General features: G+C 36.0%; 3 protein-coding genes across 3 annotated transcripts in view; 2 read left to right on the top strand and 1 right to left on the bottom strand.

Moving 5' to 3' along the window:
* LOC100332250 (transmembrane protein 255B) overlaps positions 1-1,393 on the bottom strand; it is a 71,609-nt gene extending 70,216 nt beyond the window's left edge. The window contains exon 1 of the mRNA XM_087293392.1: positions 1,074-1,393. Coding sequence (XP_087149518.1) covers positions 1,074-1,131 — 58 coding nt within the window. The 5' untranslated portion in view covers positions 1,132-1,393. The remainder of the gene's footprint in view (positions 1-1,073) is intronic.
* grk7b (G protein-coupled receptor kinase 7b) overlaps positions 1-24,353 on the top strand; it is an 845,646-nt gene that overhangs the window by 765,151 nt on the left and 56,142 nt on the right. The window lies entirely within an intron of this gene.
* The window catches only part of rasa2 (RAS p21 protein activator 2), a 241,741-nt gene that overhangs the window by 193,161 nt on the left and 24,227 nt on the right, over positions 1-24,353 (top strand). The window lies entirely within an intron of this gene.

The raw sequence follows: 24,353 nt of genomic DNA, 5'->3' as shown, positions 1-24,353 counted from the left end.
GAAAGTGAATTTCATTTAAAAACTTATTTGAGATGTGAAATAATTACCCTGTCCTGCATTTTTCTGTGTGGTAAAAATAACTTTTTTTTTCTTCTGTTTTATATTAAGCTATTGAAATGTTTTCAGTGAGAATTAGGACATATAAGTAATCAATTTTAAAAATGACGTTTAATAATCTCAGCTTTTCAATAATTACGTTTTTTTTCTGCAATTGTGCTGAAATTCAGTGTCATTCTTGACTGTAATGCAATAAATTCATACAGAAAAAGTTGTTCTAAAAGTTATTAGTAAATGTTTTATACAATTGTCAAAAGTTATAAAAACATGTAATATTTAGTTTAAAATGCGGAATATGAAAATAATTCTTGCTATCATCATCATCATCATTGAGGTCAAATGAACTCTATTGTGAAAAAATAAGCCATTAAAAATCAGTAAGCGGTTCCCATTATCCAGTGATAAGCTTGATCATATCTTTTATGACGTCAAAAAGTCAAAAACATTTTCAGAATGACAGACAGCATTGAAGAAGTCCACAAGAAACAAAAAATACTATAGTAAATGCTAGTGGTTTTAAATCATACTAGAGTAAAACTTAAATTTTTTATGTATATTTTATAGTATTTGTAACACATTGTAATGGAAAAGTGTTAACTAATGAACTGATAAACTGTAATAAATATTCTAGTACACTTTAGTTAACTTATCTCATCTGTAATAACTGTGGTGTACAGTTTACCCTGAAGTTGTATAAAACTACAGTATTTGTTTATATTAGTTGCTGTATTACTCGGTAAAAGAATTACAGCTACAAAATGATTTAAGAAAACTATAGTATGATTTAAAACACTAAAGTATTTAAATTAGGCTACTAAAGTAAGTATTGTTATCTGGGAGTAATTAATGTCGGGTACATTAAAGTATTTAGGCTATCATTCAGTGACAAAACGAGTCAGATTTTTGACAAAATATTTTCGATTAATTATTACTTTAATATAACATGGGAGCCACAAAACCAATACAAATCCTCTAATTAGAAACATTTATTTAAGCTGAAGTGTTTGTTTTCTTACCTGCGACAGTGTGTGGTGGAGCAGCATCGCGCCGTGTCGTTTCCTGTGAGTTTGTCATCTGTCCTCCTCGTTATAAATGTTTATAATCCACACGGAATCCCTCACTGCTATTGACCGGACTCTGCACGCCGCCGAGACTGCGGGAGCTTTTATACACGTGCCCGCGCCCACCGGGGAATTTAAGGTCGTAAAATTAGAGCCTGAGCAAAGTGGACGAGCTCAGCTGCATCTCTCCTTAGTGATGTTGTTCTTAGTTTTACTTTCGGAGGAAACTTCTGTTCCATTTGATGCGGTATATTTAATATGGCTAATTTGAGTGTAACAATATCATATATATATATATATATATATATATATATATATATATATATATATATATATATATATATATATATTTTAGTATAATGTTATGTATGTATACACACACGCACACACACACAGGTTAGATTTTCATTTCATTTGGTGGTTAATTGTCACACATTTACATTATAGGATGTTTATATTATACATTTTTTATTTTCTAAACGGGTTAACGAGAAAAAGCTATAAAACAGCCCAGGCTCATGACTCATGACACTCATGACAACAAAAGTGGGGGATGTCACAATTTTAAAGACAAGTTGTCACAAAGGAGTCACAAAGGAGTATGATCCTCTGTTTAAAAAAAAAAAACACGTTCTGAAAGAGATAAAGCCTCAGGCAGGTATAAAAAAGTAACTCAAAAGTAATGTAACGCATTCTTTCCATAAAAAGTAACTAAGTAGTACAGCTAGTTACTTATTAGGGGAGTAACTCAATATTTTAATGCATTACTTTTAGAAGTAACCTTCCCCAGCACTGAATATGAAACGATCACCAGTGATCTAGGGACTGTAGATCACTAGTGATCATTACAGAACAGGACAGGACAAGGAAGCAACAAAAAACAACCGACATCGAGAGGGCAACACAAACTGAAATATAAATTCACAGTAATGATTGGCAATGAACGCAGCTGTGAGTGTCTCCGCCCTCCCCACATTTGTGTGTGTCCAAATGCCCATCAGCTGAAGCAGGGGAGATCGGTGCAAAGCATTCTGGTAGTGGTAGTTCTTTTGGTGTGTAAAGCTGCGTCTCAAATGGCACACTTGCACTCATGCACTATGTACTTGTGCACTTACACACTCAACAGCATAGTATATAGTATATGTATGTAGTGTTGTCTCAAATGGCACACTAATGTTTTTGGTAACACTTTATTTTGATGGTCCATTTGAGTATTAGTAGTCTGTCTGCTTAATATCTGTTGATACTGGTCCTTCAACAGACATTTAACTGACTATAAGAAACATAGCAAGTACATGTCAGCTTACACTAACCCAAACCCTTACCCCAACCTAACAGTCTACTTATAATCTAATGAGAATTAGTTAGCATGTAGATACAATGAAACTTAAATTCAACAAACGGACCATCAAAATAAAGTGTGACCATGTTTTTTTTTACTAAACGGAAATTCAAACCGTTTTCCTAAATCAGTTAAATAAATTTCCGGACTATCAAATAATAGCTGCCGTGAGTATAACCGCATTCACCATCTGACGGCGCTATAATCACTTTCGTGGGAGAATTTTGCTTTCACCATCCAAAATAAATAAAGTTATCCAACATGTGCGCCCGATAGCTCCGCCCCTTCCGCTACGTGAGCAAAGCTGCGGTCGTTGAGTGCGTGAACTGTCCATCATTACACACTTCATAATACCGGCTAAATGAGTGCATCATCCGGGTAATTAAAGTGCACTCATTACTTTTAGATTTTTCAGTGTGAACGTACTACTTACACTGTTTATACTACAAAATGGAGTAAAATAGTGCATAAGTATGTGATTTGGGACGCAGCTTGAGTGAGTATTCCCTAGATCGCTGTTGATCGTTACAGAATAACAATATGTTTGGCCTGTCTTAAAATGTTTCTTCTGTGTTTCAGATTTCAGTCTCTCCTTATTTCCATGTCGTTTTCTGTGAAAAATTCAAAGATCTAAGAGAAAAATGAGTCAGATGGTGAGTCAAATCAATTTTAGCTTCAACAGATTTTTGACCACATGGCAGTAGCCTAATTAAAAAGCACATTTTAGGATGTTTAAGATTAAAATGACTTTTATATAATGCCACTAATACAACAATATAGCAGTAAAAATAACAGTGCTCGAAAAATACGGATGTTTTCTAAAATAAAATTCGGTTTGAGGACTGAGCAAAGTCGTTCCAAATGAGTGCTATAAAACTAACAGCATGTTAGGTGTTGTAGTGTTTCTGGCCTTTCCGAATTAGTCAGACGTTAAATGTGCAGCAAAATGCCTTTTTAAGCTGGGATTCATTTAAAAGCCACATTCCTGCCAGGCTGTAAATTATTTCTGCAGTTCAGCACAGCCTTCTATAGATGCAGGTGGATCTAGTTAGCAGAGCAAAACGGTTCTGTATTGTAATAAAAGCTTAGATTCTTTATGTAATTTCACCTTTAAATTCAGTCGGCGGTCTGTATCTCTCGCCAAATGCATTACTTTATTTGCGCTTATGTGCCACATTTAATGCATACTGCTGAGTGTTTAAATTCACACAGTGATACATGATACGTTTGATAGTGTGAGGCGCTTGCTGGGTGATGTTTTTTTTTCCTCAGCCTGCATGCAGCTTGAATCTCTGAAACTATCAGTGATGGTCAGGATTGGTTAGTGAGGGTTCACTGAGATAAGACGAAAACAACTGCTCAGATTTCACAGGGGCCAATGCCGGATGCGTGAATCATAACTTGAGGAGACCGAGGACGGTTATAATACTGTTTTGTTTAAAATTTTCCACAGTTATCTGCTACAAACTAAAATGATCGTGAAACCATGTCAGGACAGGATATATATGTTTTAGTTTTGAGTTTAAGTCATAATTAATAGTCACTACAATATAATAAAATGTGAGATGTCCCAACCAACCCAGGCTAATCCTGATTACGTACCCCTTTACACATTTCTGGAAAGCACTAAATACATCCCAGGAGCAAAGGTTTTTTTTGCAGTTTTTGTTTTCACAAATCCACCAGAGGCCACTGTGTCAATTGCTCTTGGTCTTCTCACATAAATCCACCAGAGACCTCTGTCGACTGACCATACCTGCCAACATTCGGAACATTGGCTTGCATGGGGAATGAACCAAAAAGCTATGTGGACTGTACCAAAAAGCTGAGGAGTGGGGCGGCGGAGGGTTTAGGGGGGTGGAATTCAGGGAGTTTTCCTGGAGACAGAACAATACCGGAGAAGTAGATGGGTCTGAAATACGGGAGACTCCCGAGAAAAACAGGAGTGTTGGCAGGTATGCGACTGACTGACCAACCGACCAATACATCAACCCATGCCCCTCCCTAAACCCAACCGATAGTGTTTTCAAAATCACAGATTGACCAGCGCCGACCCACTTCCCTAAACCCAACTAATAGTGTTTTCAAAAGCAATCCAGTAAAAGAAAAGCCCTCAAGGCTGCCAGCTTTTTACCACATTTTCAGATTTTACCACATTCTCACCCTGTTATTTCCTTGTTTGTATTATTTTTGGCTTTTATTTTTATCTTACCTGCTTTCTGGAACCATTCTTCGCCGAACTTGAACCCCGTCATCACGGTCAATTCCGCTCTTCATCTCAAATCCTCCGACGTGTACGGTGAGCCACTGGACAAACTGGTAACAATGAGGTATAAGCGGTCAGCTGGTTAGCGTGAAAAGGAATGGCGTAGTGTTTGTTTTGAAGATGAAATGCAGCCATACGTTCCTCTGGCTACATACTTCGCTATTTTCAGAATGACCCTATGTTGGATCCAACAAAGCCTCATTGGAAATATGTGCCCAGTCATACGTTTTTGTAAACTGAGGTTTTGTTGAAAAATCCACTAGAGGGCGCTGTCTACATTTTTTTGCAAGTCTCTAAGGCCGTACTCACACTATGTACAGTTGCCTTAAACCGGGCAAAAGCACGCTTGTCCCCCTTCCATCTCCCCCAACGGTCCAAACTCACAATACATTCAGGCCTGGGCACGCTTACATCATTGCACAGTGGAGATTTCTCTAGTTATATCGTATAAGTCGTTTTAGGTGCGGTGACAGGCAGTCAAATATTTCACTGATCAGATCAGGCACTTATGGCGCTCATAAACAACCATAGAGTACTCGTGCTGCTGCTGCTGCAGGAATGAGGAGGTTTGCTGAAGGTGCGCAGCTGTGGTGCAGTGAGGGGTTTGCGTCTTTAATAAACTACGACAGTTTGCGTTCATTGAACAGTAAGAATGTTTAATTATTCCATATGAAACTCCCTTAAAAATCACGTCTCGCTTTCATTTTCAGGCTTAGGCGCGTTTTGCACTCACACACAAGCGTACTGCACCAAATCCCAAGTGAACCGCGCTCAGGCCCACCTCTTCCAACCGGGCCAGGGCCGGCCAAGTGAACCATGCCTGAGCCCTATTCAGTGCACTCACACTTCTTAAACAATCCAGGAAACGGGCCTGGCCACGGTTCGGATAGCATAGTGTAAGTACGCCCTAATAAGTTACTGGGCTACGCTTTCTCATACTGAAAATGTAAAGTCCTTCTGCATATATCATGTTGTTACAATATTCCAATACTAATGGAAAATAAAGAAATAAGTGATTTTAACCCAATCAGTTAAGTAGTTAAAACCTCATTGGCTGTTGTAAATTCACTGTTAACCACGGCTTTACAGGGCTTAATAATTTATATTTAATTTACTCTTCAGAATTACAGACTTACTTAACAACATAATATTAACATATCATTTAATGAGTTTCTTTATCTTAAAAAAAAACCTAAAAGATGGCTTAGTTAACCAAAACTATCCATTTTATAATAGATATAACACTGTATTGGGTCTGTTTTATTTGTTCTGGTATTTTGGCCTGGTTGTGTAAATGGTAAAATGTACTAAAATCTATTAATATCAAGGATTATGATCTCCTTTAAAAGTCTTGAATGGCTTCAAGTGTTAAAACTCAATGGCAGATACCACTGTTAAAGGTAACAAAATAAAGATGTGTGGAGTGATACATATATATTTATTGATTTGAATTACAATTTTGGATACAGTGCGTTTGAGGGTTGAACTTGGCTTCCAAAAACAATAATAATAGCAATTTGTAGGGAAGACAATGGCACGGTATGCTGCGTTTGTCTTATGAGACACACACTCACATGCTTTACATTTATCAGATAGATTCTTCAAAAGCACCCGCCCTAACGCCATACACAGACTCAAACCCAAACACTCCATTCCTGAGCATTTATCAGACTCGCTGAAGGAGACTGATCCTCCCAAACCTTACAAGGTCAAAGATAAAAAGCTAAAAGCGCTTGAAACACTTTACGAACAAGCTACAGAGTGCTATAAACATGACATGTCTTGTTCATTTTTCTTTATGTTGCCCTGTCTCGTTGATGATGTGAGATCCTCCTGTGAACATCTTTCCTTCATAATCCTCTTGATAACATCTTTCATGAAGGGAGGCCCTTCAGTGAACAGAAAGCAATCTATTACACCCCTCTGTTAAAAACCAGCTGTTGACAATGTAGGTGGGATCTATCTATCTGTCTGTCTATCTATCTATATGTCTATCTGTCTATCTATCTATCTATCTATCTATCTATCTATCTATCTATCTATCTATCTATCTATCTATCTATCTATCTATCTATCTGTCTGTCTGTCTGTCTGTCTGTCTGTCTGTCTGTCTGTCTGTCTGTTCATCTGTCTATCTATCTATCTATCTATCTATCTATCTATCTATCTATCTATCTATCTATCTATCTATCTATCTATCTATCTATCTATCTATCTATCTATCTATCTATCTATCTATCCGTCTGTCCATCTGTCCATCTGTCCATCTATCTATCTATCTATCTATCTATCTATCTATCTATCTATCTATCTATCTATCTATCTATCTATCTATCTATCTCTCTGTCTGTCCGTCTGTCCGTCCGTCCGTCCGTCCGTCCGTCCGTCCGTCCGTCCGTCCGTCCATCCATCCATCCATCCATCCATCCATCTATCCATCTATCTATCTATCTGTTCATTTATCCATCTACAGTGTTGGGAGTAATGCGTTACAAAAGTAATGTATTACAGTAATGTATTACATTTTCCTGTAACGCAGTAGTGTAAGGCATTATTAATACATTTTTAGTAATATTTTACTCGGTACATGTTCAGTAACGCATGCGTTACAACAAACTTTTCGCCCGCAAGACATTACAGTTTTTCTCAGTCGCTTTGGTGCGTTTCTCACAACACCAGTGCATTTCTGCACAACAGTTAATGCATTTCTCAAAACAATTAGTACAAACTGCAAAACCTAGCTGATAACCTGCAAAAGCGCGTCACATGCTCAAAATGGATAGTTTATACCTCAAAAGCAAGTATTTATGTCAATCAAAGCGTCAGTATTATCAAAATGAAAAGTCCTGACACCATTGTTTATGAACAAAATAGTCAAATGGCTTTGTCATGTTTTCATTATGTCAGTTTACTCTGTACATTTTTTCAATGCAAAAAAGTCATATTTTGGTGAAACTTCCTGAAAATGCTCAAGATAGTACTATATACTATTAGCACAGCCAATTAAAAAAATACAGTAAAGTTAGAAATCACTGCATTTAGTGAGTGTATCTGAGTACAAGACACTAAATATGTATGTTTCACATTTTTTCTGCATTTGCTCTTTACAATTTGAATTTTTTCACAGCATTGTGCAGAAAAATAAATACACTCTTATTTACAAACATAAACTTTCTTTTGGTCGAGCTGTGCACAACTGTAAACAATATTGCAGAACATATTGGAACTGAACCAACATACATACACAGGTCTGTAAATCATTCATGAAACTGTTCAATTTAGAAGACATTTTCAGTAAAATAAAGATTTAAACATTATTTTTTATAAAATTAGCCTGCTAGATTTTGACAACTAGTTCAACATTTTTGTATGTAATGACTCAAGTAATGAAATGAGGACTATTAGTTTTATATGGAATGACTATTCAGGATTCACAAGTTTAGTTAATTTTGACTGACATGACATGAGCAAATAATAATGTTATAAATAGCAGAGAGTTGTATGAAAGCAATTGATGCATGTCCGAAAGCATTTGCAATTTGTTGAAAGGATTGAGAAAGTGCTACTAGGATGTGCACAAATGACTAATTGTTTTGAGAAATGCATTAACTGTGGTGCAAATGTAAATAGTGTTGTGAGAAATGCACCAAAGCGACTAAGAAAAACTGTAACGTCTATCCCTACCCCAACTCTAAAACCAGCCATCACAGTAATGTCAAAACCGAACTGGATCTGGAATCTTCTCTATTAGCATAGCTGATTAACCATGTGGATAGATGATAACAGCCTTCTGAGTCTACCATTAGGCACAGAAGGCTCTTACTTACCCATATCTATCAACTGATAATGCCCATTCAATCAAGTGATAACATTCGAGGTGGATGCAAAAATTGTAGTTCTAAACTAGTATGAGAACCTGCTGAACACAAAAGAAGATATTTTTAAAAAATGCTGGTTTATATATATAATTGCCCGTAGTGTATGTGTGGGAATGAGTGTCTATATAGGTTTCCTAATCATGGGTTGCAGCTGGAAGGGCATCTGCTGTGTAAAACACACATTTGCTGGATAAGGTGGCGGTTGATTATGTTGTGGTGACCCCCGATTAATAAAGGGACTAAGCCAAAAAGAAAATAAATGAATTTATATATATATATATATATATATATATATATATATATATACATACATAGTATGGATAAAATTATAGGTCTGTCATTGGTATTATGTTCTTTACATTCTTTACATTTTTACAACATTTACTACACCATGAAACATGTATAACAACTTGAAGAGAAAAGGGCAAGCCTGAAAATGTTCATGGCTGCATTTTATATATAGCAATATTTAATGTTTAGCCTGCATCATTGTTTTTAAAAAGTGTTTTATTTTCCATTAATACTTGTGTATGTAAATAGTGACCAAAAAAAAAACACACAAAAAAAAAAACGAGTAAACTCTCAAATTTGTTTTTAAAATATCCTTTTTCATGTGGTCAGTATATACTGTAAATAAAAACTATTAATTGACTGATTTTACAGAAAAGGCATTATATCATTAATTAAAATGTTATTTTAAATTACGTTTACCATTATATTATATATTTTTTTCATATTGCCCAGCCCTACAATGAAGTATCTATTACAACATAATGTATAACCCTGAAATCAGAAATACATTAGTTGGGAAAGTATAAACAAAGCAAATAAAAAAAAAGAAAAAGTGATTTCTAAATTTACGTTGACCTGTATTTCATTGCAGACAATACAACAACATACAACATACTAAACAACATAATACAACATTATTTAATGTGTTCCTTGTGATAAAAAAACAAACATGTATTCCAATAAAAAAAAACACATTTTTCCACACATTTTCAAAAAGTTGGAAGAGGAAAAGATTACCACTTTGTAATGTTGCCATTCCTTTTCACAACACTTAAATTACATTTAGAAACTGAAGACAGCAAGTGATGAAGTGTTTCTTGATGCAGTGACGCCTGAGGGATCAGAATAGTTCAGCTTAGGCTTGCGCTCTTGTGCTTTATGCACAGAAATTTCTCCAGATTCCTTAAAACTTTTATTAATGTCATGCACTGTTGAAGGTGAAATATCCAAAATGCTCCTATCTTTCTTTGAGGAACATTGTTCTAAACATTTCAATAATTTTCACATGTATTTGTTGGCAAACTGGCGATCCTCTGTACATTTTTGCTCCTACAGGACTAGACCTTTCTTGGATGCTGCTTTTGAACCAAATCATAATTAAAATCACCTGTTGACATCACCTGTTTCAAATCACATCATTATTTAACCAATTTACCTGATTACTAGCCCTAAACTGCTCCTTTTTTGGATCTGAACGACAGGAAAGGATGTATATTTACAAATAAAATGAAGTTGACCAGACAAAACATGACATTTCTTGTTCATATTGTCTGCAATGAAACATAAGTTAAAGTAAATCTGGAAATCACAGCTTTCTTTCTTTTTTCATTTTTCATACCGTCCCAACTTTTTATGATTTGGGGTTGTAGAAAATGTTCATTTTGTTGTGTGTAGTGGTGAATTGCAGCACACACTTGTGGGAAGCTTTGATGCTCGTAACTCCATCAAAGTGAAATAAAACGGTTTAAATCTGATGACACCATTGTGTGTGTCCACTCTAATCCATCTAATCCACCAATTGATGGCGTGCAGTGCTGCAAACCTTTAGCAAATGGCCCATGGTGTTACGAGTAAAGAAGTCTGTACTTGTTTAAACATTCAGCTCCTCACAGTAGCATAGCAGATGGGCAAACACATTACAGTTGTTCCTAAGCATTCTAGGGCGCCACATAAAATCTCCTCACCCCAACTTGCAATCTCTGCTAAGAGGAAACTAATGCTTTTTCTGACATAATGTGATTTTTACCCTGCTGGAAGGACGTGTACAGATTGATGCAGCTAACCAAAATATTCATATATTATGAAATGGTAGTTTTAACATTGGTTTTATACAAATCACAAAAACGTGTACACCGTTTTTGCATTTTTCCACACACAACAAACAAAACACTTTGATTTGTCACATTATTGGTTGCACTTGGTATGTTCTCAATTAGCCTTAAGCTCAGCTTAGCTTGTAATACAAACAACACAGGAAATGCAGATTTCCTAATTGTTTACACATTTATCTCCATTACAATAATTATAAACGAAGGGAAAAAATAAGAAAAAACAGTAGGGATGCACAATATATCGGCGGCCATTTTGAAATCAGCCAATAAACGATATTTTTTGTTATCGTTATTGGTTTAATATCAAAATTAGGCCGATATTTTTAAGCTGATAGATTACGTAACTGTACAGAACTGCCTGCCTTGTGCATGCGTGGGTTGAACTTGTTCAGACAGTTCAGGTGCACTATAATAGAGCTTTCCTTACATTGTTTATTCCTTCTTAGTAGGGTCATTATGCGTATTATGCCTATTTATTTTGGGAGTATCATAACTAAAACCTTAATATGTGAAATCAAAAATAATATCTTCTTAACTTGTATTTAATGTTTAAAATGCAAATCTAATTAGATTCACTTTATTTGGTAAACAAAGAAAGTCTCTCATTTAATGTCTCTACGAAAAGACAGAAAATATTTCTGTACAAACTGCATTGTGCCAAAATCAGATGAACATTTCTATATAAGTCAATAATATTACTGAAACTTATTTAAAAACTGAATAAATATAGATTTACACACATTTACTCAATTAAATAAGCAGAATTAATGATAGGCTCAAAATCTGTGAAAATCTGCAGAATTCTGCGTTCGCAGATTTTGTGTGGGCCTACTTCTTAGTTCATCCTTTCTTTGTGTAGTATTGCTGTGTGTTAATAGCCCCTTTCACACAATGATACCGGTAAATATCTGGAAAATTTCCGGAACGACTTTACCGGTATATTCAAAAAAGCGCTGTTCACACAGGCGAGGACAGTACGGACATTTTCCGGAAAAGAGCATTCACACATCCATTCCAAAATACCGGTAAATTCTGACATCATTCACCACAAATGAGCTTTAAACGGCTGCGCTTGTATTTGTAAACATTTGACTAAATTACAAACTCTGTGGATGATCAATATTGTGAACAACTTTCGCAGGATCACTTTCGCATGTCGGGATGTTCATAAAATGTGCGTGTGCTGGCGCTCACAGGCTGTTTAACTGGCACATGCAAAGTTTGAAGGTAAACAAACAACGGCTTATCATAAGCATCTCATCGATGATTATGTACACAGTTGGCATTAAGAAGAACATTTAAACGTGATCTGACTAACTTCTAGCAGCTAAATGTGTCTGGAAAAATATTCAAAGGCTTTTATTCTCATAAACAAGCGGACGTAAATGCGTCTGACTGTTGTGATTGGCTAAAGCAGACGTCTCACGTCAGCACGTTCTAGACGTGCACGCGCTTATTCCGGCAATCTTCCTTCTGCGTTCTGGCAAATTCCTTCTGCGTTCTGGCAAATTGCCGGTTATGTTACAACTTCTCTTTCCGGAAAATAGCCAGAACGAATTTACCGGTATTTTCAAAAAGGACCTGTTCACACATACAACCTTTCCGGAAAATTGTCGGTAATTTTCCAGGAAGGTCTGTATGTGTGAAAGGGGCTAGTAACTCAGCAAGTAACCATATTCCCTATCATTGTAGATATGTTTGATCAAATGTCATTGTGTATTTTGGTTTAAATTGCCAAAATCTTACTCTGAGGACAAATCTGACTCTGCAGTTAAAGTTTCAAACTCACAGCGGGGTTTTTTTTACGGGCAATTGACAGCAAGAATAAACATAGAAGCGTTGTCTGATTGACAAGCAGCACCTCCATGTGTTTAAAAGAAATCTAAAACGTCAAATGGGACAAATTTATGCTGCATTTTCTAAAGTAAGGGCCACACGGTGGCGCAGTAGGTAGTGCCGTCACCTCACAGCAAGAAGGTTGTTGGTTTGAGCCTCGGCTGGGTCAGTGGCGTTTCTGTGTGGAGTTTGCATGTTCTCCCACGGGCACTTTTCTATTTCTGGATTGCTTATGAAAACTGACTGTTGGGTTTAGAGAAGTGGGTGGGCACTGGTCAATCTGTGCTTTTAAAAAACACTATCAGTTGGGTTTAGGGAAGGAGGAGAGTGGGTCAGTTGATCAGTCAGTCAGTCAATCAACAGTGGTCTCGAGTGGATTTACGCAAGAAGAGTAGGTGATAATGGCACTCGCGAGAGAAATTTGAGATCTGAAAAAGCGTATAGCGGACTCTGGTGGTTTCGCGAAAACAAAAACTGCAAGTAAACCTACCTCCTGGGACATATTTGGCGCTCTCCAGAAATATATACCGGGGTACGTTTTCAGAATGAGCCTGGGATGGATAATGTCCTCCTGCTAACAAGCCTGTCAGGTTTTATTCTGCGAGAACAAACACCTACCACTGAAAATTCATGCATCCTGAATGTATAGTATTAGTGCAAGGTCAAAGTAGGAACTCAGAGTTGGCAATTTTTCAAAATAGTATCCAGCTGAGAAATACTTCTCTTCTTGATAAAAGTATATGATCACAAACCTCACAGACTTGTGGAGATGTTAAGCAAAAAGTTGTCAATAACCTTAACTACTATGTACTTGCACAACGTACTTACTATTAAGGTGTAAGTTTAAGGTTAAGGTGTAAGGGTTGGTCAATAGTGTAATTAAATTAATTCATTACAGATGTAATTATACATGCAGGTTTTTATTCAATCATAAGTACAAGGTAAAAACATGAATTCAGACAATAAGTACATTTTTAAAAAGTTTAAGTGCATATTATTTAGGGCCACCTAATATAAAGTAAAAGCCAAATATGGATTTAATATTCACATATTTTTCCCCATGATGCATGGTTTGGAAGAATACATGTTGTGATGGAATTCTCTGAATGTATCGCAAATGAGAAACAGTGGTCACAAGAGTCAAAGCTAACTGTTTGCTGTTCAGACATGGTGTATTAGCTAAGGTCTACGGTATTAGAGATTCCAAAATCGAAATTGATTTTCAATTCCAGCCCCTGAAGGGATGCAGTGGGGTGAGCAAGTCTCCAGAGTTCAGACTGGGAAACAGCCAATCTAATAAAGACAGTGTTATTGTCTCCTGTGGGTTGCCACAAGAGCCTGGACGGTCAACTGAATCAAAAGGTGTCAAATATGAGTTGAGAAAGTGTATTATTTTTATATCACACATGTAATTTGCTTTTCACGGTATTGATATTTGCGGTTTAAATAAATTAGAATGCACAAAGTCCAGCTTATAACACCAGTTACCAGACATGTGTCAAAAACAGATTTCAAATTAGTTTAATAACATTGCATCTTGAAAAACCTTATGGAGTAGAACTATAAAAATCACTGATTTTGTTACCATTTTATACTAGTGTTCACTGTATAAAAATGCTCGGTTCCACACAATCCCTTCATGTTGTCCCAACAAAAATTAATTAAGCTAACTTAATTTTTTTTTACAAATTTAAGTGGACTCTACCAAGTCTTCTGTTCATGAAAAATTAATAATTTACTAAGTATGAAAATGCAATTATTAAGCACATTTTAAATGTGGTTTTGTCAAGAACAGAGCATTTGTGGCTGCATTTATAAACTGCTAACTAACATTTATTAATGTAGAGTTAATGCTTAACAGATAATGAATTCACTATTTGCTAATGCTTAATAAATGATTTATAGTGTGTATTTATTATAAAGTGATACCTGTACAGTTTTGAGGCCGTACTTCTTTACTTTTACTTAAGTACAAAAGTATAGTCAGTTCTTTTACCAGAGTCGGTATAAACGTGAGTATTTGTACTTCTACTTAAGTAAAGGATGTTTGTACTTTTACCATCTCTGCCAGAAATGCATACGGTGGTATGTTTCACTATGAGCCTGTGTTGAAAAATAATATAATTTTCTCCGTTTTTTACTTTCAATAATGTTAATAGCAATGCACTCTTCTGCGCTTTTAAATGGCTATGGTATTCATTGTTTTGGTCACAGCATTTGTAAAGTTGTCCTGCTGTGTCTGTTTACGACACACAGGCTTACTTACACTGTGTTTCTACTGTGTCTGTTATAATGAGATGATTTGCGAGTGCGCAGAACTCAGCACTGAAGACAAACCATCTGTCATTTTGAGCGATGACTAATTTGAACACCTCTAATTGGCCACTGAATTTAGAAATGTGTGTGACTGCCTGTTTTGATGTTGTAAACAAAATCCTTTGCAGAGCACAAACATGCTCTTGATCATTTGCTATTTCTGTTTTGCCAAATCATGCTGTTATTACAGCTCCGACTGATGGTGGTCCTGCTTTCATTCGAGAGCCGCTTAACACCCTTCAACCTGGCCTAGTGAGTTTTATTTTGCATGGTAACCACAGACACCATTTGATTTTTGAAACTATTGAGTTTACTGAATGTTGTGTAACATACCAAAGGTTTGGTCTGGATAAACTTTTTTAATCTGTTATACAACATGCCACCGACACCCCATAAATTACCACAAATGTTTGATTGCAAAAGAACATATTCAAGTGATTAGCTGACCTGAAAATGAAAACGCAGTCATTATTTATTCTCCCTCATGTCACTAGAAATAACTCCTTTTATCCGTACTTGTTTTATTTTTTACATACTTAAATATATTTTAATCTAAAAAATACAAAATAGACTATAGGGCTATATGTAATTTCTACCTGCATATACCATAATATATTTCAAAAAGTGTTTCAGGGTCAAGAAAATACATTTACTACTTTAAAGAATGTGGACTAAGTATACTTTATATGACAAACAAAAAAAAAAAACATTGTTTAGAAGAATTGTATTTTAATAAAAATGTATTCACTTATACAAATAACTTTAGTTCTTTACTATTTACTAAGATTTTCATGCAATTATATTTTTGTAGAGATTTTATATATATTATATTATATACACAGTAATAAATATCTTAATTTTAAAATTAAAATAAAATAACGTCTAAAACAACGACCGTTAAATTACAGAAATTTACCGTAGAATAACGGACGTTAAATTACAGAAATTTCCTTAAATTTAAATTTCTGATAAATTTCTGTCATTTAATGGCCGTTAGTTTGTAAAATTGGGCGAGGCTGTCGCCCCACTGCAAGAAGGTCACTGGGTTGTTGGTTCGAACCTCGGCTCAGTTGGCGTTTCGTGTGGAGTTTGCATGTTCTTCCTGCCTTCGCGTGGGTTTCCTCCAGGTGCTCCGGTTTCCCCCACAGTCCAAAGACATGCGGTACAGGTGAATTGGGTAGGCTAAATTGTCCGTAGTGTATGTGTGTGAATGTGTGTGTGGATGTTTCCCAGAGATGGGTTGCGGCTGGAAGGGCATCCGCTGCGTAAAAACTTGCTGGATAAGTTGGCGGTTCATTCCGCTGTGGCGACCCCAGATTAATAAAGGGACTAAGCCGACAAGAAAATGAATGAATGATGAATGAGTTTGTAAAATTGTAAAAAAAAATTTTGATGGATGTAAAATTGCCACTTGTGTGACTTCAAGTATATATATCACATATAATTGTTTGAAAACATTGACAGAGACATTTTTTTAGTATTTAAAGCAATGTAAAATACAAGCCTAAAAAAATAAAAATAAAAAAATAACGAAGAAATGAAAACTAAATTTTTTTTATGGCAATTCCATGCAAATGTCAACCTTGCCATGAAAAAAAAATGTAGTTTTCGTTTTTTGTTTTGGCTTGTATTTTACAGTGCTTTAAAAACACTAAAAAATGTCTCTGTCAATGTTTTTAAACAATTATATTTGATTTACCAAATTCACACAAGCGGCAATTTAACATCCGTCACATCCATAAAAGAGAGATGTCACATCCATAACAAAGCTTTTTCCTCATATATACAAAAAAGTAAAATCAAATAAAATTAATCGCATTTGTTCTATAGTGAGCCAACTCTTATCTTTTTGCTTATCATGGTTTCTTTTGGGTTGTGCAGTTTAATTTACAGAATTTCTACTAGGTATGTTCTATGCTGTACACTGAAAAAAGTGTTGCATGCAGAATTGTTGCAAACAATTTATTTGTATTGAATTTAAACAAACAAATTAAGTTTAATAATGTTCAACTTAATTTGTTTGTTTAAATTCAACACAAATAAATTGTTTAGAACCACTTAACGTAAAAAAAAATTAGTAAATCCAAGGAATCATCTTTGAATAATTTTTTTCAGTGTAAGACAACTGTAAACTTTTTTTTGTCACATTCATAACCCATGTTTATTTTCATAATTTAAAATATTAAAAAAATGTTTACAGACATATATATATATATATATATATATATATATATATATATATATATATATATATATATATATATATATATATATATATTCTGCATTAACAGCACTCATACAGCCTCTTCACCCTTGTGTATTATTCCGCCCACATGACAAGATGACAAGTAGAGGAATAAGCTCATGACAGTTTAACAAATATTGCTGCTGTTAGACAACATAATGTACTTTTGAAGCTTCTTTAGGCAAGAATGTAGTTGTTTAGATTGCATATATGAAGTTTATTTATAAGGATAGTGGCTATTTTAAATCTTTATAAGATTTATGATCTATTACCTCAAGATGGTGACAGAGACTGCATAATACGTTCTTGGGGGGAAAACCTACAGTTGATCAAATCATTGTAAAACAGGTAAATAACATTCTAAGTCAGCCCCTCTCTTTTGTATGTTGTAGTGCTGTATTTATACCATAGTAATCTGGTAGTGTTTGCTTTGCTCTGGCCTTTTTGGGATTAATTATTGCAGCAAAGAAAAACTAGGAAATATATGCAGACTGATGCCATTTCATGCCATTCAGCCTTATAATCTTAAAATGTGAGCAAAATCAGCTTTTTTTGTCATCACTTTAGACATTACGCTAGAGATTCAAATACTACCACTAAAGTGGCGTTTGTGAAGTAGCAACGATTCCTTCTGTTCTGATATCAGCAGCAGATGTGAAGAATGAGGGAAGAAAGTAGTTCCTCATACAAAAGGGTTTTAAAAAACCCTCCATGTTTGATTTTCTTTTTTATATCCACGATTATATATTCTAAAGGTGGCAACTCCAAATCTCCAAAAATGCTAATTTATTCAATTAAAAAGGCTGTAAGAAAACATGTAATGGTTTGAGCATGGCTCTTCATCAGACAATTTTAGATCAATATTTACACACAATTATGTCCTCAAACTGTTGTATAAATGCAATATCACACTCGTAGCAGTGCGATATTGCTATATATTGCCATACAGCCATATCGCACTGCTACGAGTGTGATATTGCTCATATAAATATATATATATATATATATATATATATATATATATATATATATATATATATATATATATATATATATATACATATATATATATATATATATATATATATATATATATATATATATATATATATATATACATATATATATATATATATATATATATATATATATATATATATACATATATATATATATATATATATATATATATATATATATATATATATATATATATATATATATATATATATATATATATATATATATATATATATATATATATATATATATATATATATATATATATATATATATGAGCAATATCACACTCGTAGCAGTGCGATATGGCTGTATGGTGTGATATATATATAGCCTTTTATTTTTAGTGTATCTGACCTACCTGAGAGCCTACTTTGATTAGGGTGTTTTAAGGTAAATTGAGCCATCCAGTAAAACGGGCAATTTAAGGTTTTAAATGTCTCAACTCTTAAAAAGTTAACAGCCAAAGACTGGAAAGAATTTCAAACAGTTTCCATAACAGTCTTGACATTTACCAAATAATTTGATTGGTCTGGGAATGCTAAAGGGGATGGGCAAGTCTCATTTTGCAACTTGACAGAAAACAGCAAGGTGAGTGGCCTGACATATCCAATCTCAATAATACGATCAATTTATAAAGAAAAATTAACAATGTCTTGATGGTTGCTGGAAAATAATATGCGGATTAAAATGCATATCTACAAATTTTATTAGTTAAGTTTAAGCGAAAATTCTGATGGTTCATCGTACTGAAAGAAAATATTTATGTTATTAATATATGTCATTATTGCATATGTTAAAATACAAATATATTTTTAGTTTGTTTGTATGTAACTTTGCAACTTCTTCTGTGACCTAATCTAAAGTGAGGACTATTTATGCTTTATAAATCCCTTATAAATGACAATTAAAGGCTCAGTTAATTCTAAACAGGAAAACTTACATAAACGACTTTATTTAATCATATTCGTTTAAAGATAAACAAATGAAACTGTACTTCAAATGAAAATTGAACCTTATCTTAAATAATGTTAATATACAGCTTAAACATTGCTTCTTATTATATTGTTAAATTATTATATTGATGTTGTTTTATCCAGTTTTATGTTGTATTTTGACACCTGTTATTTAAATGTCATTTATAAGGGATTTATAAAGCATGAATAGTCCTCACTTCAGATAAGGTCACAAATCTGCATGAAGTTGAGTTAATAAAGCATTCATTAACATATATAGGAACCATTAATATATGCCTGAATAATAATGTATGTAAGTGTTGATTTCAATTGTTTATTAATCATTTACTAACTGAAAAATCTTAATAACCACCAACTACTCTTGAATGCAAATGGTTTGTAAATAATGCAATTCTTCATTTACTAATGAAAAACAAATTATAAACAAAGTATGAAAGTACAATTGTTAAGCACAATTAAAATGTGGGTGTAAGTCAAGAGCAGAGCATTTGTAGCTGCAATTATAAACTGCTTACTAACGCTTATTAATGTAGAGTTAATGCTTTACAGATAATGAATTTACTAGATGCTAATGCGTAGTAAATGATTCATAGTGTGTAGTTATTATAAAGTGTTACCTATTTGGTTAGCAGCACTGTGACCTCACAGCAAGAAGGTCACTGGTTCAAGTCCAATCTGAGCCAGATGGCGTTTCTGTGTGGAGTTTGCATGTTCTCCTGTGTTGCTGTGGGTTTCCTCTTGGTTGGGAGAATGTGTGGGAATGAGAGAGTGTATGGGTGTTTCCCAGTTCTGGGTTGCGGCTGAAAGGGCATCTGCTTCATAAAACCTATGCCAGAGTTATTAGAGGTTTATTTCACTGTGGTGACCCCTGTCAGATCAGGAACTAAGCAGAAGGAAGGAAAGTGAGGAAGGTTTCCGAGATCATTCATTCATTTTTTGGGGCTTAGTCCCTTTATTAATCAAGGGTTGCCACAGCGGAATAAACCACCAACTTATCCAGCATAAGTTGTATGCAGCAGATTCTCTTCCAGCTGCAACCCATCACTGGGATACATCCATACACACTCATTCACGCACAAACACTACGGTCAATTTAGCTTACCCAATTCACCTGTACCATATGTCTTTGGGCTGTGCGGGAAACCGGAGCACCTGGCGGAAACCCACGCGAACACGGGGAGAACATGCAAACTCCAAACAGAACTGCCAACTGAGCCAACCAGCGACCTTCTGGCTGTGAGGCGACAGCACTACTGCGCCACCATGATGCCCTGTTTTTAAGATCTGTTTTCTTTAATATAAGTTATCTGACAAGCTAGGCAATCATCACCATTGTGAAAAAGGACACATATGCCTCTGTCATTTTCAAAACATCATTTTTCAAACATTATATCTGTAATGGCATCTACGAATGAATAGATAATTCTGACCTTTTTTTTTTTTTTTTTTTTTGGAATGGCTCAGATGTTCCAGCATACATGCCCTAAAGAGGATCCCAGATTCAATCTTCTCCTTTAAGATGGGCACAGCAGTCATGTTTATAATATCAAATTCCTGAGCCTTATGAAGAGCAGGAATGTCAACATCATGTGCTACCCTCCGCACCCCAGCATGCTCTGCAGATAAATCATTCTTTAAAAGTCTGAAAGATCACTGGGTTAAAGAGGAGAGGAAGTGGACCAGACTAATGACAGTCCAGGGGCTCCCAAAAGCAGAGTTTTTCTGTTTTCTGCCAAGCTTGGGAAAAGGAAGCCACTACTTACAGGTTTCAGAGGGACAGAGATGTTCCCTCTAATAAAAAGATACTACCAGAGAGTGTTTTTGACCTAAACTTGCCCTGCCACTCACACATAATGACTCACCCACCATATCTCAGTCTCTTTCTAGAAGACCTGCTATACCTCATACCTGCCTGCAGTGCTAACACCCACTGATCCAACACAATCTCATGGCAATTCGTAACTTTTTGATGTGGTGGCTAGTTCATAAGAATTCATACGATCTTATTTCTGCAATTTAGTATGATTTGCTCATTCCTCAATGACGGTTAGGCTTAAGCCTGGTTTATACTTCTGCGTTAAGTGACCGGCATAACCAACGGCGCATGCAATGCGCGTAGCCGTGCATTTATACTTCTGTACGCTGTCTCTGTTGGTCTGCGTTAATACTTTCAAAACGCTAGTTGGCAGTGAGGTGTTGATGAGTCTCTGTGTCGAGTTTCTTTGCCTGTGTTTTGTTCTTTCTGAACGCTTCCGGGATGTAAAAGTGGCTCAAACTCGCTCATTTTGTGGCAGGAACTGGCAGACGTGCAACAACTTTAACTATGAGGTAAACACTAAACAAAACTTCTCCTTCATGGGACTCTCGGCTCGGCTCTCGGTCCCACCCAGACTCGTCAGCGCTGTCAAGCCAAACAATCACAAAGCTTGTGGTATGCGTCGTTGCGACGTATAGTTAAATTTTTTGAGAGGTGCACGTCAGCGACGCCGACAGCCATGGCGTAGGGCTATGCGTTGACGCGTAGGCTGCGCCATAGCATACGCGTGCGTTTGACCCAGAAGTGTAAATCAGCCTTTTGGGGTGGGGTTGGGTGCCAGGCCTCCCTTTTAAATCGTACATTTTCAACACAAACTGACAAATTTTCAACAACTAAACTGACAACACATAAAATAGTTACATTTCCTCATGAGATCAGGCTGACTAATCGACCCGAGGAACCACTGTACATCTTCCAGAATGATCATCAGTTTGCAAAAGAGGCAATGTTTAAAGAGGCCATGTTGGAGCCAGTGCCAGAAGAAGAGCCTGACCTCTGCTATGCACTGGATGTTGAAGACCCTTTTACCTTAACAGTGAGCGAATAAGCATAATATTTAAAGGTGCAATAGAAAAATGTTAATGTTACCTGATAGCACTGAAAACCTACTGTTCTTCCCACCCTGCAAATCACAATCAAAAGCCTCCTGTGCAAAATCACCACATCACGTAACATTCACCAGGGATAGACAGTACAGTTAGTAATTATAATACAATGGAAGAAGAAAAGATCATGCTAAGGCAGGGGTTCCCAAACTTTTCAGGCCGCGACCCCAAAAATAATCATATCACTGGCTCGCGACCCCCTATTTTTCAAGGTGGTTGTACTGTAAATATGTAAACGTTGCAGACACAACTATAGGCAAATATAAACATGAGCTTATTGACAACACAAAAATGCAATAGTCTATTAGCCATATAATGTTTTTTAAAGTAATTTATGGATTTAATTACATTTTGCTTTTGAAATTAAAGGCTGATGACTGATTGTTATTTTTATGTTGCTGTTACTTTAATGCAACTATTAACTATATTCTGTCGGTTATGAATAAAATATGGTAATTCTAATAGTTTAATAAAATTTATTTGAGTTTTGGATATCACCAAGCGACCCCTTGTCATTGTCCCGCGACCCCCCAGGGGGTCCCGACCCCCACTTTGAGAACCACTGTGCTAAGGTATCCATAATCCTGGACCAGGTCGTATCCTGAGCAGATGCTGTGGCAGTCATGGAGGAGCGGTGACTATGAGACTAATTCCTTTGAAAGACTCAGTGTAGGCAAGTCTTCGTATTAATCTCGTGGGCCAGCCTGAACACCCACCGATGACCTACTCACACCTGCAGCATCTCCATGATGGACATCTAGCGTTCTCCAGCCTCCAGCGCCAAGACTGTAGCTCTGCACAAGAAGTTTGGCCAGAGGAGACCCCTGCTGAGATATGTGTTATTATGCCGTGACGGTTGCTCAGTGAAGTGATTGGTGGTCTTTGAAAGGTGAGCTGTTTTTCGTTTATTTTAATATCCTGACTACACGACATAACAACACATCCATTTCTCAGCAGGGTCCGTCATGTTTTTGGGTCCCCTAAAAATATTTCTGTTGTGGGTGGTCAGGTCAATCAGTGCTTTTGAAAACACTATTAGTTGGGTTTAGGGAAGGAGGAGGGTGGGTCAGTCGATCAGTCAGTCATTCAATCGACAGCAGCCTCTGGTGGATTTATGTGAGAATAGCAGGCACTAATGGCACTCGCAAGAGAAATATCAGATCTGAAAAAGTGTAGACAGCAGCCTCTGGTAGATTCGCAAAAACAGAAACTTCAAAGAACGTACCTCCTGGGACCCATTTGGCGCTCTCCAGAAATATATATAGCAGTACATAATCCGAATGAGTCTGGGTTGACTATGTCTCTTGGCTGGCCTAGGAATGTCTTGGAATAACCCCTGGAAGAGAAGTGTCTAGGGAGAGAGAATCTTGGGGTTCTCTCCTGAGGCCGCTGCCCTCGCTATCCGGCTCCAAAAAAAGAGAAAGAAAATGAATGAATGAATGAATGAATAAGTTTGACTGGCCCATTTTTGCTGACCAAGCTCAAAAATGCGAGACAGATAATGTTTTAAAGTCTGTCTTAACAATATACTGAATTTAATTAAATCAAAATCAAAATATATAGAAAAAACAGGCCTTATTTATAAATCTTAACACAGAATAATGTCATTGATGATTTTTTTTGGTTGTTTTGTAGTATCCTGACTCCCAAGTGACTAACCCTATGATGTGTAGGGTAATCTCTTTCAAAGTTTCACAGAAAAGGCTATGATCAACCCAAAGAAAATTCATGACAAAATTAAAAGTTTACACTGAACAATCATTAGTTCTGATCGAATGTAATACACAGAGCAGTGCCCACATTCAGTGTAAATTATTTCATTTATTCAATATATATATATTATACTATATATACTAAAACCTAGGCTGGTTGGCTGGTTTTAGCTGGTCGACTAGGCTGGTTTTAGAGGGGTTTTGGCCACTTCCAGGCTGGTTTCCAGCCATTTCCAGCCTGGTCTTAGCTGGTCAGGCTGGGAGATGACCAGCTAAGACCAGCTTGATCACCCTAGCCAAGCTGGGAGTCCAGCCAAAACCAGCTATATCCAACTTAAACCAGGCTGGTCAAGCCGGTTTTAGCTGGATTTGGCTGGTCATTTTCCAGCCTGACCAGCTAAGACCAGGCTGGAAATGGCTGGAAACCAGCCTGGAAATGGCCAAAACACCTCTAAAACCAGGCTGGTCAACCAGCTAAAACCAGCCAACCAGTTTAGGCTGGTTTAAGCTGGATTTTTCAGCAGGGTATATATATATATATATCATTTGAAGCATGGTAAAAACCTACCATTGATGTCCAATTGCTATTATGGAAGTC

The sequence above is a fragment of the Danio rerio genome, chromosome 18 (assembly GCF_052040795.2).
Source record: "Danio rerio strain M-AB ecotype USA chromosome 18, GRCz13ab, whole genome shotgun sequence".
In the NCBI taxonomy this organism is placed as follows: Eukaryota; Metazoa; Chordata; class Actinopteri; order Cypriniformes; family Danionidae; genus Danio; species Danio rerio.
The sequence above is the reverse complement of the archived record's forward strand: the minus strand, read 5'-3'. Positions and strand labels throughout refer to the sequence as shown.